Source organism: Poecile atricapillus, chromosome 16 (genome assembly GCF_030490865.1).
Source record: "Poecile atricapillus isolate bPoeAtr1 chromosome 16, bPoeAtr1.hap1, whole genome shotgun sequence".
In the NCBI taxonomy this organism is placed as follows: Eukaryota; Metazoa; Chordata; class Aves; order Passeriformes; family Paridae; genus Poecile; species Poecile atricapillus.
Genome location: NC_081264.1, coordinates 7,375,178 through 7,393,216, shown reverse-complemented (window position 1 = coordinate 7,393,216; position 18,039 = coordinate 7,375,178). Strand labels below are relative to the sequence as shown.

The following is an 18,039-nucleotide window of genomic DNA, read 5'->3' as shown; positions in this document are numbered from 1 at the left end:
CTCTGGAGCTTGAACTCAAGTAACAAGCTGCTTTCACTTGCCCTCAGGGTAAATGACCCCAACATAATAACAAGCAGTTCTGGCCCAAATAAGAACAAAACTCATCCTCCCCCCTAAAAACAGGAATCATCGTTATTGCTCACAACATCAGCCACTGTGGAGACTGACTCAGGAGTCTCAATGTCTACTGAACCTGCAGACAGTCCAGACCTATTTCTGTCAAGTTTAGAGAAAAAGCTCCTGTAAATTTCTCTATTATATGATTGGAGACTTGGGGAGAGAAGTGGAAAGCAGAGATCAAGCACTGCCTTCCTGATACTGGACCAGAAGTACCAGCAGGGCAGTACAACACACGCTGCTGCACTCACACCACGCAGACCTTTCTCCACCCAGAGCCAGGAGAAGATCAGTTCCAACAGCTCCTATTATTTTCTTTTCAGCATTTCTCTATTCTTCTACCTGGCCTTATCCTAGAAGGGGCAGTGTTCCAAAAGCCAAGGAACAAAGCAAGAGAGGCACTTGACCTCAGAGGAGGGCACAGCAGAGCCCTGCCTCACCAGGGGACACAGAGGTGCCTGTGCAGAGACTTTCCTGGCACAGGACACTCCTCAGCCAGCTGGGACAGTTCTCACCTTCAGCCTGCATCTGAAACCTGCCTTTAATCCAATCCTCTGACGTGCACCTGCATGGCTTTTGTCTCATGTTAGAGGCATGAGGGGGCTGGAGATTATTTGCAGCTAAGAGATTATTTCAGCATTGTACAATCACAAGACAAGAGAAAAAAAAAACCTTTACTATTCAAACCTCTGTCATTTGAGCACAACAAAAGGGAACTTTTAGAACAAAGCATGTCTGAAATCAAGTATCTGCTAAAAACTTACACATTTCAAGCCTGTCTAGATCACTAAGTCTAAATGGAAATGCACAATCAGACAACAGAAAGAAGCCAGGGTTAGCATATAGTGCAATGATCTTATAAAATATTTAAGCAAAGCATGTGACCATTGATAATATGCAGTTTGACTGAACAATAGGCTATGCACATAAACAACATGGGGCTTTGAGGTTTTTCCTCCAAACCTCTAGCATAAGGGCATCTGTGGGCAGGGAAGAAAAAAAGAAAGTTTAAGAAAGAATAAACAAGCAATATACACAGGGACACACTCCAGATTTGCATAGTACAGTCCACACTAGTGGCTGTCAAGTCTATTTGTAATAATATGCACATTCTAGCTTAGGAACAGATGCATGTACACACCAAGAGGTTCTGGAACCTTTAGGCTTTTGAGGGAACAACACGAGAGGAGGAATTCTGCTGAGAATGAAGCTCTCATACTTACCTCCAAGTCAGCTATTTCAGCAGGCTGCTTCTGCACTGAGGCTGGTCAAACCCAAACAACTTCATGGTTTAATTATTAATAAAGCCCCCACCCCAGCTAAGGCAGGCAGGCAGCTGTACAAGAGTATAAACATATTAAATTACAGTATTTTTAATTCACCTGCTTAAAAATCAAGCCATGATATATTTTTCAAAAATTCCAATAGCAGAAGGAGACCCGGTAACAGGACTAAACTTACTTTCTCTTCTGAATCTTCTGAGCACAGCACCTACTCCTGAGACCACCCATGGACAAAGCCTGGGTAGGCTCCCTTCCTGCTCCAAACCCCAAGCCAGAGAAACGCCATGAAAATTAAACCAGCAGTCATTATTTCTCCTAAGAAACACCAATCAGAGATGATAATTATTTGCATGCCTTGCTTGACAATAAACACAATGACATCAGGCAAAAGCAAGTTCTACAGGACCTTATACAGCACACCAGCAGTAAAATTCACTTGCTTACCAACCAGAGATGAGGGGAAGGCTTGCATCCAGGAAATATTCCAGGTACAGTGTCACAGATCAAAATTTGGAGAAAAAGTTTGATGGAGGTTATAGGCTGTAGCTATGGGTTTATGAAATTCAAATCAGCCTGGGGACAAGCTGAAAGAGGAAAAGGGGCCATGAACTACACACTCAGTTCCAGCATCACTTGGAGCACTGCACTCAACTGCACTGTCCAGACACCACGGCTGACCACCCCTCAATTCAGGGAGCTTTGTCTCCTTTTATCTAGGAGCATTCAAATATTATCAGAATCCAGCTAGGCAACTGACTATTGTTAATTTGTGTTAAGTGAAGAATTCTGCCCAAGGAGCAACACTTAGGCTTTCTAGGAAGGCAACTCACAATAGCTTACTTCAACCTTGGTAAGTAGTAAAAATACAAAACCATTTATGATGTTAAAACACAGCAGATCCTATTTATGCTCACAGGGAAAACACAAACAATTAAGGATGTATCATATCATGCCCTATGTCCTCCTTAGTCTACCTTCATTATCACAGATAATTTTTCTGGAAAAGCTGAACAGTAGGCTCAAATCCAAAACCTTAAGAAGACTTGAAATAATGTCCTTAAACTGAGAGTGACCCTTTGTAAACAAACATTCTTACACAAATGCAGTGTTTGATCATCACCAAGACCACCATCAAACACTTCACGGTTTCCACGAAGGAGCTAATGTTATGCAGAATTCCAAAGGTAATGTAGAGTGTCTTTTCATAGCTACTGCACTTTGTATGCCAGCAAAACATTTAAACAGCTGAGAAGACAAAGAATATTAATAACAGAATACACAGAATGTAACTAGAAACAAATTCTACTTTGGAAATTTATATTTTTCAAGCATTTAGACCTGTAACACTGACACTGATCAATAAGATGGAGTGGTAGTCAAGTCTACACCCCAAGGAAACCTTCAGTGTTCCAGGTGTACCTGCAGGTGTCCTCATCGGAGCCTCTACAGGTTAAGAACAAATTAAATCACAAGGTGATATTCTGTAGCACAAGTTTTCCACCCTATTTGTGGCTACTCAGTGCAATTAGGCTCTTTGCAAGATTATTTCTTCAACCTGCTACCTACTGGATACAAAGCAGAGACAAAGGCTGTAAGAAAACTCTGTGAATTCTGGGATAATCCATATACTGGTCAATCATACATCTTATTTTAAAAATGCAATCAATACTGGAGATATAAAATATTAAAGAAATACTTAAGGCAGATATCTCTACTTCTCACAACTACTACAGCATGGAGCTGCATGGTTCTCCACTCTTGCTGGGTTTATAATTAACTGTATCTGAAGTAAATGCAGAAGACTTATGAAAAATTGATGTTACACCAGAACAACTTTTTCCTTGAGGTGTCTCCCCCAAAATAGTTGAAACACCTATGCACCCCAGTTTTTACAATAATAAAATAATTACTTCCCTGTTATTCAAGTTGCACAGGACAGCCTTGCCAACAAGGCAAGAGGCTAAAACTGTCATAAAAGATAAAAAGATCAGGGCAAGATGATTACGCTGAAATCCCAGGAGGTGACCAACATCTTACTTAGGGGAAGATTCATTCAAATTTCATCAGCCTATTGAGTGAATAAGGTAGGCAGAAAGGATGCTAGTATCAAAGGGAAACTAATGATGACCTGAATTTGAAACACAGCAATCGCCCACACAGAGACTGAGACTCTCAATTCCTCTGTGCCGCCTGGATTTGTCAGAGAAGGCTGCATTCTGGGACATGTCAATTAAAATTAAGAATGAAATAACTCTGTGCAACGGTGCTGAATGGCATGTTCTCTCAAGAGACCACAAGTTCCTCTTGAGATTTCAGCTGTGCAATCAGATTTCCGTTCTTAACTCCTTCATTTCCAATGGAATTGATCTGTTTATGCACTCTTCCTTTTCCTTCAATTCTCAGCTAAATCCAAAGACATAATTTTAGAGAGTCTTGGACCTACCTGTAGCCAAAATCTGCACTGTACCTCTCCAGAGTTAACAAGACACGAGTGCTGCAGAACACCAGCTCTATGTGGCTTTGGGCACTATCAGAACCGAGTGGAGAAATTCAGGAACAAGACAAAAAATTGAGAAGCGGCAGTGTAACCCGAGGCTGAAGTGCACTGCTCAACGAAGCAAACCGGGCAACAGTTCTGAGAAACTGAACCTCAAGAGTTGCCAGGACCAATATTTGAGTTTTGTTTGTCCAATGGAGAAGGCAGCCTTGGTCACCTCACGGTACCTCCCCTCCACACGGCGTGTCCCAGAGGTGCCTCCCAGCACGGCGGAGAGCCCCGCCTGGGACCAGGAGCCCATTCATTCCCTGGGCATCCAGGGCTGCACTCCCAGCACCAGCGCGGGAACCACGATAGAGCAGAACCCCAAAACAGAGGCCATCTATTTAGGGCGTATCATGAAGTGCTCAACAAAGCCATCTTGACATTCTACCTCAGGAGAACATGGGAGCTGCATTTTAAGAGGGAAGAAAAGTACCTTTTCCCAAATTTTTGCCATTCAAAAACCCACAGGAAATATTAGAAAAAGAAGTAGTTTAAGTGTTGCATTTCAGTCATAAACTTAAAAGGCATTTTTCAAAAACATTTCAGTGTAGTTTACAACCAGGAGAAAACTAATTCTCCTTGTCCCTTTAAAGGAAAACGATGAATTTTTAGAAGACTAAAACAAAACACTTAAGGGAATTTTAAATACAGGAAGGAAGGATAAGAACATGGGGGAAGAACCCAACAGACTTAGTAAATATTTTTGTGATTTCAGTTGCCAAAACAGTATCTACTTAATGTACCTCAGCCAAGTTTCTCTGAACAAGAAAATTCAAAGAGCAACAATTCATGAAATACACCCACACATTTGCAGTGTCTTTATGCAAGCATACACAGCACTTCAGCTGCTGTGGACATGACTCTTCCCTTACTATCTTGATTTACATGGCAGATGCTGATTTTACCAGTGTCTTTTTCTGGAAGGGCTCTGGAATTCAGCCAAGCTAGGCATGGGTGTTACACATTATCTGCTATGCCTCTCAGTGAAGGCAGCAAAAGAAGAAAATTACGTTTTATCTGACTACTGTAAAGTTTGTGCTGGCACTTTAAGCTGAAATTTTGAAGTGTCAGCTTTGTGGGAAAAAGAAAAATAAAACTGATCCCATGTAAATGAAACAAAGATTATTCTGACTGGAGTCTCAAAAACCAAGAAGAAGAAAAACTTACTAGATTAACAGTGTGTCACACTAGATTTAGAGAATCTGCAGGCAGATGCTTCAGTTCCTATTTACACATCAAAACCAGCAGTCAGGTTTTCCAAATTATTCAGCAGATTGACGCAGCACTTCTTAATTGATCTCTAATCATATCTGCAGCTGGTGCGTACTAGCTTAAAGGTTTGAAAGTCTGTCCCTCAATCCTGCTTACCTATATAGCAGCAGTTTTCTCTGAAGAGATTTGGCCCTTGAAGACATGGTAGGGAAAAAATAAATTTTTTAAACCAACATATTAGGAAGGGTCACAACTTTTTCAGCAATTAACTGAATAATGTTCTCCCTCTCACTTTGCTTTTTCATACAGCTGATGGAAAATACTTATTTTTGTATGTTAAAATCTAAAAGCTGCAACTGTAAATACAAAGGTCCATCACCAGTATATAAAAAATTAATCAGTGCTTCTTTGCACTCCTTGCAGTGAGAGAAGGGTGAGGTGTCACCTTCTGTTCGCTTCATATTCCCTGAACGTTATCCAAGTAAGTCTTTTTTGCCATCTCCTACATCTAAAATGACTGATGGATGGTGCTTTTGATGTAATTACAAATGGCTCTTCCCTCCAGAAACAACCTGCTAAAATGAATATTGTACCTTAGAAGCAAAGTATTGCCCTTAAAACTTGCCAGCAGTGTGCACTAATACATAGCCCTGGTATTACTGTGCCACTAACTGGTGTCATGGCTGTCACTGACAGATGAAAAGCTGAATAGGAAAGAAAAAAGAAATGGGATGTGATAAGATGGCATCATAAAATACAAGATAAATGTGTCACCATGACCAAGATGCATTCTAACCTCAGGTAATACAATAACATGTCTTGGTTGAAAGAATTACCCACATGAGATGAATTTGCTAAGGACAAATGTGACGTGCTCCACATCTAGCACACATTGCACTCACATTTACATATGCTAACGTGAGGAATACATTTTTTAAAACTCTTGCAAACAGTATAGTCAGAAGTACAGACCACTCCTGCTAACCAAAGAGGAGAACAAAGAACTGGAAAGTATAATAAAATTATTAAAATACATGGGTAAAAAAAATATGTTACTGGAAACCCGACAGGAGCTGCAGCATCAGGCTCTGACACTCTTAGTGCTGGTACACAATCACCCTGCAGAAGTGAATTAACACCATAACCAGCATACCTCAGAAAGCTGCCAAATATTTAAAAAAGATCTATTGACTTGCCTGGCAGTGCTAGAATGCAAAGACAGACTTTCTGCACGACTGATTCCATGAAATTTCATCCAGAAAACAGTGTGGTTAACTTCACCCAAACACAGGCATCAGGAGGCACCCCTGCCACTGTCCCAGCACCCTGCCTCCCTTCCTGGGGAGGAAACCAGAACTTTGTTTCCCTTGTACTTGCAAATCAGCCAGAGGGTTCATCTGGAACAGCATATAAAGGATGCAAAGCATTTCTGAAGCCCTGATCACAGCCCTGATCAAGGCACATGAAAACCAAGGCTTTAAGCACACCTTGAATTCCTAAGTTTCCATGACTTAAGAATGACCATTCTGAATGCCCCAGTAAGGCAAGAAAGTCACACCAGGGAAGTGCCTGGAAGTAAATGACATCCATGGGAGAACATCAGAACAGATCCAGAACCAGAGCAGTTGCCCAACAGAATTTCTGCCAATGTAAGAGACAGTGGTGCCATAAAAGAACTTCCAGATACAACTTCAATATAATTGGTTTGGTTTATCAGTGATTAACAAGGATTCAGATAAGTGTTGATGGAGAAATTTAGCCATCCACATAATGTGCTCTGTAAATAACTGATCTTGCCCATACAAAACAATTTGTTTTATATTCCTGCAATGCAGTATTGTGTGAAGCCCCATATGTAGTCTTTCACACCAGTTTCTTTATCTATCCTTTCTCCAGAGCTACTTGGAATTAACATACTTTCAAAGGCCTGTATTGAACTCCTTAAACAAGTGACTTCATTTTATTTAAATCTGGAGCTCTCATATCTGCATAACTCTGGCACAGACATTGGTTTGTGTCTTTGCTAAATTGTTACACACCCAGCCAGCCAAGGCCCACTCACTGCTGTGCCCAGGAGCCAAAAGGGCCTTTATGCCCTTAACAGCAAATTCACCTGAGAATCATATCAAAAGAGAGGGATGCAAATGTCTTCAGATGCAAAACTTACTAAAATAATTTCTAGAAGTTTACAATTCAAACAGCAGAATAATCCTGGTCACACACAGGACCTGTTTATATCTCAGTGCTCTACCATCCATAAACAAATCGTGCTGCATCTCTTTCATCAGCAACTCAATCAATTACAAGCTTGTACTTTGAAAGGACTTCTGAGCATTCCAGATGATTCTTCTGATCAGTCTTACACTACTCACATCCAGAGTAATGCTACTTAAATTAAATCATCTTCTCATCTCCACGTATGTATTTTTATACCCACACACATGCACATATATATAAACACACACAAAAATACCACCTCTACAGTATAAAAATAAGCCCTGACTCTGGTTTCATTACAGACTTTCAGGAACATCTCTCCTGAACATTAAAATAGTGTTGCTGAGAAAATTTGACTGAAAATAAAAGTTCAGAGCTGTGCCAAGTGATTTAGCTTGTGGAGGCACAAATGCCAAAGCTCAAAAATTCTTCAGGTTTAGTTAAAACACTTTTTTGAACACTGAGGAGTTGTGATGCTAAGGACAGATGTGTGGGATTGGACAAAAGGGAAAACTGGCATTTCAATCTCCTGCTGTAAGCAGGTGTGGGCCTGACTCATCAAAGAGGCAGAGAACATCACTGAAAGTCACAAATTTTCACATTACTACAGTATAGAGGGAGCACTTTGTTCATGGAGTTTCCACCCCTTAATACCACAGAAAGGATTCTGCCCATCCATTTGTAGATACAAAAGATTACATTGCCCTAAGAAACCAAGTGTTGCTCATCTGGTTTCTCTGAGGTACAGTCACAGTTGTTCATTCTTAGGTATAAAGGCAAATGAAAAAAAAGGTTCCAAAGCCTGGCTGCAATTTAATGAGAGACAGGAGACACAAAGGACACAGCGAAATTTAAAACTAACAATGTTTGAGTTTCAGCTTTCCTTTTATCCAAGAATTTGAAGTACGCTTTCTCTAGGCTCAGGATTTGTTTCAGGAACTCCATTTACTCTTCAAGCCTCCAATGGAAAAACAAAACCAAAGAAAACCTACTAGCAAAATTCTATGTTTCACTTCTCACTGCTACTGAATGCTACTGAAATAACAGTGCTTTTACAAACACCTGAAGAATACAGTCTTGCTATTGCTCCAGTCTGTCCTCGGGAAGATCTGACCAAACCAGATGTATACAGAGCTCTCAGGCCAAGGCACTTTGGATGTTGTATCGTATTGCCACCTTGTTTCACCAGCAGAGCTGTCACATGAGCTCCTGCACACACATTCCTGTTCATCCCTTGCCCTTTTCTTTCTCCCAAGAACTTCACACAGAGCCACTTCTCCCTATTTTATGCCCAGGAGGAACATACGACCCTTCCAAGGGCCTCAGACAGCCTGGCTCAGGAGGCCATTCTCCTCTTTTCATGAAGCTTTATGGTTTGTTTCAGTTATTCAGCTGCATCAGTTTGCTGGTTTTGTCCCCAGAATGGTCCTCACACACAGACATTACCTTGTTGCACACCTTGGGAAACTGACAGGCAGCAGCAGCAGCAAAGAACAGGGTTTTTCTGAACCCCAAAGCTGAGCTCCCCATCTCACACTGTGCAATATCCACAAATATTCCCACAAAGGAGAAGAAGCAGTGCTGCAGTGTAAAGCAGGAGCTTTTTAGAAGTTTCCCGGCATTACAGCTACAGAATTTTGGTAGCAAAGAAATAAATTAGAGCAACTGACAAACAGAGGCAGGAACAGGTAAAGACATGCTAAGAATATGCTAAAATCCTTATATTCAGTGAATTGCCTTGTTATTTTAACACTCAAATGCAAGGTCAGAACTTCACCAGTGGCCTTGATCCTACTCCCACTGAATCAAACTTTCATTTAGTGGCAGAAATGAACTGCGAGAAAAGTGTTTGCAATTAAATGTTTGTGAAAAGCCTTGTTATAAACATCCAGTCCATCCAGTTTCAAATGTGATTGTTTAACATGCTTTTTTTCTCCATTTTATCTTCCATAATCAGTATTTCTACATTTGGAAAAGACCTTGAGCGCATACACTTGTTTAAATAAATAAATTTTAAAAAAATCAACCAAACAACAAAATAAAAACAGGAAAAAAAAAACAAACCCCAAACCAACCAAACAAAAAAACCAAAACCCAACCAAAACACATTTTTATGTTTTTATTTTTATAAATGTAATGCAATGTAACTTAAGCAAAAATTGCAGCCAGACTGATGCTCCATGTACAACAGCTCCAGACCTTTGGGACAGGTGGTTAAGCAATACAGCCTCAGGAAGTGCAGTTGCTGGAATGTTTTGTGTCCACTGCTGTTACAAAGCTGTGCACTCACACAAATTGGACATTATAGGCCCTCACACCTCAACAGAACTTTTAAAGGAACACAGCTCCTCTACTGTTTCATAAACAGAACACTTCCATTTCCACATCTTACACAAGGGTCATCTTGCAGCTCCAAGGCTTCCTCCTTATGCTGAAGGACTCAGCTGTGCAAGCTCCTCCACAAGAGGTAAAAGTCACATTCTCCCACCTGAGCTGACATTCCACACCTGAATTGGGCAGTAAATGCCCAAAGAGCTCCAAAATCCACCCTTCTGCAGAGAATTACTGCTTCTGTGGCAGAGCTTGCACCAAAGTGTGCCTGTACTCAGCTGCACCTGTACACAGTCCAACATCCCAGGGAGTCCCAAAACACATTCCCTTGGCCCAGCTCTGCTACAGAGGTCACAACTGCTGGCAAAGGGACTGCCTGAGGGAATGAGGAGGACTCAGTACTGGAGCCTGCTACATCTCTTCACTCCAAGGTCATACAGCATATTAGACCTGTTTCAAGCCTGTCCTGTGACAATCCATGGGTGAATCCCTACAGAAATCCATGCCAAACCTCACACTCCCATTTTATTCATTTTTTCTAATATGACTTGACCAACTGTTTGGAAAATGATGAGACTATTGCATGCTGCACCTCCATGAACATTTCTTCTACAAGCTTTCCATCACCAGTACAGATTCACAGCAGGGATGCCACTAATGAATTAACTGCTTTTTTATCTTGCCAGATCTACAATTTCATACTCTTTCACATCAGTATTATCCTCTAGCAAAATGCTTCGGGAACAAAGTGCTAAGGACAGCCTTACTGAGGTCAGTGCCTGAATTTGGAATGTTAATAAAGTATTTTCCAAAGCAAGAATAACAAAGAACTGAAGAGCTTTTGGCAAAAGTCAGTTTAAGTGACTCCTTTCCCCTTCACAACTTCATGGCCCTGAGGCAAGCCAGCATTTTAGGTTTCACATCCAGATCAAAGCTGTATGTGATACTGCACGAACATATATTTTAACAGTTCCAGACTTCAAGATCCTTCTCCGTTTCATAAATTCTTTACTTACTTCCAAGGCCATTGCAGACTACAGATACTCAGTACAAACTTCAACACCCTTCATCCCTCATGAGCAGGAAGGGGAATAGCCAAGAGAGGACTCAAGAATGTGACACCCACTCCACACTCACAGCCACATTTTTGGTTTTCAGCATTTGGTTCCTCTACCAGTGCTCTCAGGTAAAATGCTGCTTTTGTGGCCCAGAACCTCAGGAAGCGTGACCATTCCCAGCAAAAGCATCATCAGAAGTTATTCTTTATTCTTTTTAATTACTATTTCACAGCTATCTTTATCTAAACACAGCAGACCTTCACTTAATGTGCCAGAAGTCCATTCTAGTATCTCTCTAGTATCTTTATCTGTACAGACTGCATAGACTTGTCATCCACCTCAAAGTCACTTATTCATTTGGTTTAGTTTTACTTGTGATCATTACAGCTAAAGAATTACTTTCTAGAGGCCCTATAACTGCACAATAAATTTATCTGACAACCCAAGGCTTAAAACTACCACCTTTCATTAAGCAAAGCATTCTCTAATTGTGCTACCAGATTGAACAGTTATTCTGTAAAAAAGACCTCCAAATGAGTCCAGAACCATTACTCCAACAGAAAAGATAAAACAGCTTATCTCTGTCTGAGCCTCAGCTGACAGACTGTGAAAATTAAAACCATGACATTTTTTTTTGTTTTGATATGGAAGAAGAATTTACAAGCTAACTGAAAAGCATGACCTAAAGTGATTAACTATAACCTTCCACTCTCATTCAAGCTTTTCTGCCTATCAACACAGAAAACCCAGAAGACACGAACATAGCTGTACTGCACCGGTCAAAAGACATTAAACACACCTTTTTTTTTTTTACTGTTAGCATTCTTCTCCTTACCTCCAGCTCTTTCCATTATGTATTAAAAGAACCCAGACAGAACCAAAATCCCTCAGAGCTGCTAACTAGATCTATCTATCTAAAACTCAACAATCCATTGCAGGTAATTTGACAGGTACAGTAACTGTGGGTCAGACAATATGAACAGCACCACAGACAAATCAAATCCCTTGCTAAGAAGCCCACAGGTAGCATGACACACAAACAAGCACCCAAACAAACCAGCATTTGGCCACCTCCAGCAGGCAGGGCTGTGATTCCAGGGAATCCCACAGACAAAGAAATGCTCACTGGAAGGCCCAGCTGAAAGGGCTACTTTCTCCACAAGGGAATCAGCATCCTATTTGCATCATGAAATGATTCAGCCTTCTGTTACTGAGATGGGTGACTTGAACACACTGTATTAAACCAAGCCAGAGAAACTCTAACAATTCCAGTACAACGAGCCTAAACAAATTCAGGGATGTATTATCAGTGATGTACTATCAATGCACTTTCTTATTCTACAGTACTCTGTTTTAAATTATAAAGGCAGAGGAGAAAAAAAGAGGATTAAGAAAAAGACACCACCTCATCCTAGTTGGAGAAGCAGCTCTACTCTGCCACCACCCGAATTTATCAGGTTTCCTGAGGCTTACAAGGTAGGAGAAGGTTACCAAGGCAAAGCACCTATGAATTATGCGAGTCTAGATGATCTCTATTTATTTAAATCTATTCTGCAACAGCTTTGCCCTGGAATACCCAATAACACTTGAAAGTAAAGAATAATATTTGAAATAATTTTGCACCGAGTTGTAAGTCCATTATAATTACTAAGAGGACAGTCAGGAAGAACTTTATGTTTAAGATAACATTTAGAGTGAAAAACCACCGTTATTTCTCTGGCATGTCCAGCAAGAAAATCAAAGAGAAAGCCAGGGAACACAGTATGGGAAAAGCAAACATTGAACAAAAGCACAATAGCAAAGCTTTCTCTTTTAAAAGCACTATTTCTAGCTGCTCATGTCAAAGAGCTCCCTAGATTTATTGAGCAGGACGAGAAGGTCAAAGAACACAATGGCTTGCTTTTTTGGGTGTTCCACCAGTTAACACAAGAGACAAAAGCAGATTCTCTCTCGAATGCTCTGCTAGAAAGAGCAGCTCAGCTTTTGCTCTTAGTTCTCAGCTGAAAATGAAAACACGAGTAAACAACCCTTTCCAGCACTGACAGCTTTCTCCACGCCACCAGAACCCCCGCACACGCGGCCGCGGAGCCCAGAGAGCCCGAGGGGAAGGACGCAAGTTTGGCACTAACCTGTTTGAGTTCCGCAGGCATTTATGCGAGGTGCCGGTCCCGCTGTCCCCAGCACACAACACCTCCGGCTGCCCGCAGCCCCTCCGCGGATCCAGCCGGCTGCTCTGACAGCCTCCGGAGCCTCCTCCCCCGGCTCCTTTTGTACCCGGCCCGGCACCCTCGGCGCCCCAGAGCCCCTCCGCAGGCTCTCTACGGACTGAGCCCATCCAGGGAAAAGCCCCGCTCCGCCGGGAGGACCGGCACCGCCGCGGCTCGGGCAGGGAACGCGTCCGCGTCCCTCTCACATGGCTGTGCCGCCGCTGCCCCGGCGCCGGGAGGCTCCGTGCGGGGGGTGGCACTGACGGGCAGCCGCAGCCGGAGCGGGCCACGCCCGGCGCGCCGGGGAGCGGGGCAGGGCCGGGGAGCGGGGAGAGCTGCGGGAGCAGCCCCGGCCGTGCCGGAGCAGCCTCGGCCGTGCCCGGCGCCGCCGCGCGGTCCCTCCGGCCGCTGGCGGCTGCGCGCCCGGAGCCTCGGGGGTTCCCCCGCTTCCCGGCCCGCCCCCCCCGATCTCTCCTGATGGATTACAGAGACAAAGAGGGAAACCGCCTGTTCCCAGCGTCTCTCAGAGCGGTAACCTGCCGGCACCGGCGGCACAGAGCCCTTCCCACAGCGCCTGCCCGGAGAGCGCAGCTGCCTCCGGAATTAGAGGGCTTTCTGCAAGAAAGCACAAGAAAGGAAACCTCGCTTGCTTACTTTTTGCACTTCACTTCGAGATTAATGGCATCCCTAATGCACCAACACCAGACAACGATGATCTTCCATCACCGTCTCCTCCCTTTTGCATCTTGCACAGGTGCGGTGAGGCTTAGAGCTAAAAAGTACAACTGGCCTCATTTTTTAAAGCCATTCACCTGCCCACAAACCTGTCCCACATTCATTAGAAGATTGCCTGGATAAATTACTCATTACCAAAATGAACGCCAGGTGTGCTACGCCTTGCATCCACCACATTCCGCAACAAAACCTGTGACTTCACAGCATGGTTCAACACGGTTCTCACATCCATCTATTTCCAGTAAAGTGGAAGTACCTAGTTTTTAACATTCATTTTTCAGCAAGGGTGTGAACCTCTATGAAGTATCTAGGAAGAAGGAGAGGCTTCCCATACTTCTTATTGTAGGATTTGATCCTTCTTTCTGCCTTTTCCGCAAAATTGCAGGAAGTGATGTATTAAATATTTTAAGACATCAAGTCTTGAAAGAGATGTAGGTTGGTAGGTATAAACCACCTTTAAACCTTTAGTGGTTTTCCCTCTGGAGCCACAATAGGGCAAGAGGAGATGCTCAGCCACCGCTGAACCAGAGCCTTGCCCTTCCATGGAAGCTGTTGGCCAGATCTGGGAAGGACTGAGGCCTCCAGAGCTGAAAATCCAGCACTGCTTCCAGACACCAGCCAAGGGACAATGGTGGTTCTCCCTCTTCCTACAAGTTTCCTGCAACAAACCAAAGCAATAAGTAAATCTGACACTGTAACAGCTGGTGGCTGAACAATCATAATTAGGGACTGAAAGATACTGGCATCAAATTAGAGAGTATCCCTGGAAAACAGGCATAGTCAGAGCCAGGGAGACAAACTATACACCAGGAAGAAAGGTACAATTGAATCGTCTTTAATTATCAGAATAGACGCCTTTGTACAAAAGGCTCTTTTCATCCCAGCTTCAGGTTCCCTGAAAATTTTAAAACATCCTTCCAGTGTCACCAAAACTGTCAGTTTATTTGTATCAATCTTACCAGAGGAACCTAAAAAAGTGGCATCTCCTATACAGACATTTAAGAGTGGAAGAAATGTTTCAGACCTATTTAATCCTAATTTCAGCCTTCCTACTACTGCCAATGTCAGCATTCCAGATGTAAATTAGAGCTAAGGCTTTAGGGGCAGAGAACAGCGCAGAACTACATTACCCATCTCATCCTAGTTTGTTTAGAAATAAATACTGTAAAGTGTGACAAGGGCAATGGTAGATGTTGCACAAGGTTTAGCTGAAGTGATTTGCTTCACTGGAGGGAAAAGATGTATTCTATCTACAGGGGAGTAATTTAGAGGCAACTGCAGTGGCCATTAATAAATACGTAAAGGCCAAAGCAAAAGGAATGAGGTTTGTATGAATCTCCCGTACTTTTGTACAGTGCTCTCCCACCCCTTCTCCTTGTCCAACTTTTCTTCAGTTAACAAACTAAAATAGCTCCACTTTTGTTGAGGCCATGCTGGCACAGAACAGCACCACTCAATTTAGCCATGCACCTGGCTACATGCCAGACCTTTATACACTGTCAAAGGAAAAATCAGTGTAAAGCCTACATCCATAGGGCACTGAAGGAGCTAGTCTTGCATGCAACTGAAAACCTTCCTGGACAGACTTGCCAATTCTTACTCACATAAGAACTCTCTCATGTTATAAACCCACAGGTATTTGTGCAAGCCATTCAAGACTAGCACTGCAGAATTTTGAAGTCCCACCTGCTGGAGTCAGGTTATTATTTAAAAACATACTTTTCCTCTAAAATATGAAATAGATGCTTGTAGGCCTGCTGGTTGTAAAGTGAATTTTGAAAATATTTTGATTCAAAGCTGAAAGTTTTTTTTTAAGGGAAATTACATCTCAAGTCCCCTTAGACTCTTGCAATTATTTTACCAGCTCATATAATTCTGAATGCTGAGATTTGGCTATGTGAAGTCAAAGAACTAATTACCTAAAAAGAGTTATGGATTAGATCCCATAGGTTATACTGAACTTCCAAATTCTGGCAACAAACACTCTATCCATTAGTATCAGACTGCTGACTACATCACAAACTTCCCCTGTTTTTTTTAAATGAGCTTTAAATCCTTAATCTGTCACTTTTTTTTTTTCCCCAGCTGCAAAAGTAGGGTGAAAACCTTCTTTCTTCTTGCTGAGAAATTAAAAATTTATAAGTAAAAAGGGATTTAATTCTTTGGAAGATGGAATAGTATAGTATCTCAACCAAGCTTCTCTTATTTTCTCCCATTATCCTTAAAAAATTTCCCATCACTAGTGCTGTTCTATAGATTGATCTGCTCTCAGAGGCCGTAAAAAGGAAATGGTTTACAGCACTGCCTGGGATCATAACATATGGCTTCAGTGATATGCAACTTCCATAAACTCAACAGAGCAAGAAGGCACAAGATGAGTCAAGAATCCCAGCTAACCATGTAAGAAAAAGCACCACCATCACCCTTGGCAATTCTCCGAATTAGAGAGCCTGTGTTCATACAGGGGCTTCCATGCCAAGGGTATTTTATTGTCCTTCTGTGAATTTCATGCAGCAAATGAACAACAAGGTAAGTGGGAGAACTAAAGCACAGCACAGTGAGATGTGTCAGAGTGCCCTACAGTAGCGATTTTAATCCAGACAAACGGAAACAGAACATTTTATCTCCCAGATCTGTTTTGAAATCTTTTCCTGTTAGCATTATCGTAATTTTTAAATGTATTTGAAAAATTACAAGAGCATCTGTACTTGCTCCAAAATGGTTGTGTGACTGTAGCAGGACACATCCAGCCAGGTATTTCTAACATTGCCATGAACACAGTTTTGACAATCTTCTTGCTCTCATACTGCAAGGTTAGAAATGGAGACAAAGCCTCAATAGGGAGCTGTTGTATATAAATGGAGAATAACTTTAAGTGTCTATTTAAGAAGCCAGTATTAAAAAGAGGTCTAAAGGATCATGAGGCTGAAGAACAATACAGTCAAAGCAGGCACTTCCTACAAGCTGATACCATTAGGCATTTCAGTAAATTCAGGGGATTTTAATTTGTATACCAACACAGCTTCCATCTTGCTACATCTAATATCAGTCAACTCCATTTCATCTAAGTTGTCATGTGACAGGATGAGAACAAGGACAGTCTGGTGACAGCACTGCTTACATTAGAAACAAAGGACAGAGGAAGGTACATGTCACTGCATATAGGTCACAGCTGAATGAATGACCTATGTTTCCTCCCAGCAGCTCCATTTAGGTAAAGATCAACTACATTTTAAAGAGATAAAAAACCTACTCCAGTTTATGGAAAAAAAATGAAAATTAATTACAATAACAGAATGTCAACAGAAAGTAAAACAGATCAAGGTTGGTTCTGTGACCATAATTTTATGCTGTAGTTATTGGAAAGGAAAACAAAGACTCAAATGCAGGAAAAGAAAGACCCAGTATTAACCATTTTTCATGTTTTCGATTTTGTTTTGGTTTGTGGATTTTCCAGATGATTTGTGCTGTATTTCATGCTGCATATTACGAACTTGCTCAGAAGGTACCGGCTTAACGTGTCCTTCTCTCATCCAGAAGATAAAAATGTGGTTTGCCATGATGTACCGGACTGATAACTGTCTGCACAATCTACCTATTTTCATGGTAATTACTGTCCTCTTCAAACCAAAACCTGAAGCTGTTTTGCAGTCCCTTCTGAAGAGAGAATTAAGGTCTCTAAGTTGGAAATTTATTCCAGAGCAGGTTTCTTGTATTTTAAATAGTTACATATGAAAATAAGACTACAAAAAGGAAGAAGAGCTAATCGAGATGGGTTAGAAACACAGACACTATAGTTCTTTTCAATCTTTAACTACAGTCTTCTAAAAATGCCACTGTGACAGCATTTTAGATTAAGTCCTTAAAATGAACTCTGATGGTATTCTACAGCATTTCCCAGTCACCACAACTATGGATAAAAATATATTCTCTCCAGCTAGTAATTCAGTAGCTTAAAAAAGAAGCAGTTGTTGGGGTTTTGCTTGGTTTTTGTTTGGTTGGTTTTTGTTTGTTTTGTTTGTTTTTTTTTATAAAATCTAAATAAAGAGTAAACCGTGACATTTATTTAAATCAAAGGCTTTAATTATAGTTGGCACGCAGCCTCAGGCTGCCCATGGCCATCTTTGGACATTCTGTTCTCAGTCACACTGATGACTTCAGTGAATCACTCCACATTTGTGACAAAGCAAGCAGGAACATAATTTGAACCATTAACAAGATGGCCTAAACTAGCAAAAGACTCAGTAATTTATCAATGTCATCATAACCCAACATCCATTTTGGGCTCTTTCAGCATTAGGTCACAAGGGCTTACAGACACTGCAGACACCTGAAAG

General features: G+C 41.7%; 1 protein-coding gene across 3 annotated transcripts in view; it reads right to left on the bottom strand.

Annotated features, from left to right (window-relative positions):
- ARVCF (ARVCF delta catenin family member) overlaps positions 1-13,383 on the bottom strand; it is a 136,393-nt gene extending 123,010 nt beyond the window's left edge. For 2 of the 3 annotated variants that reach the window (XM_058851803.1, XM_058851802.1), the window contains exon 1: positions 12,890-13,382. In XM_058851803.1, coding sequence (XP_058707786.1) covers positions 12,890-12,910 — 21 coding nt within the window. In that variant the 5' untranslated portion in view covers positions 12,911-13,382. Of the gene's footprint in view, positions 1-12,889 lie in introns of all 3 variants that reach the window. The other variant, XM_058851801.1, reaches the window with a different exon arrangement.
- Positions 13,384-18,039: the final 4,656 nt, after the last annotated feature.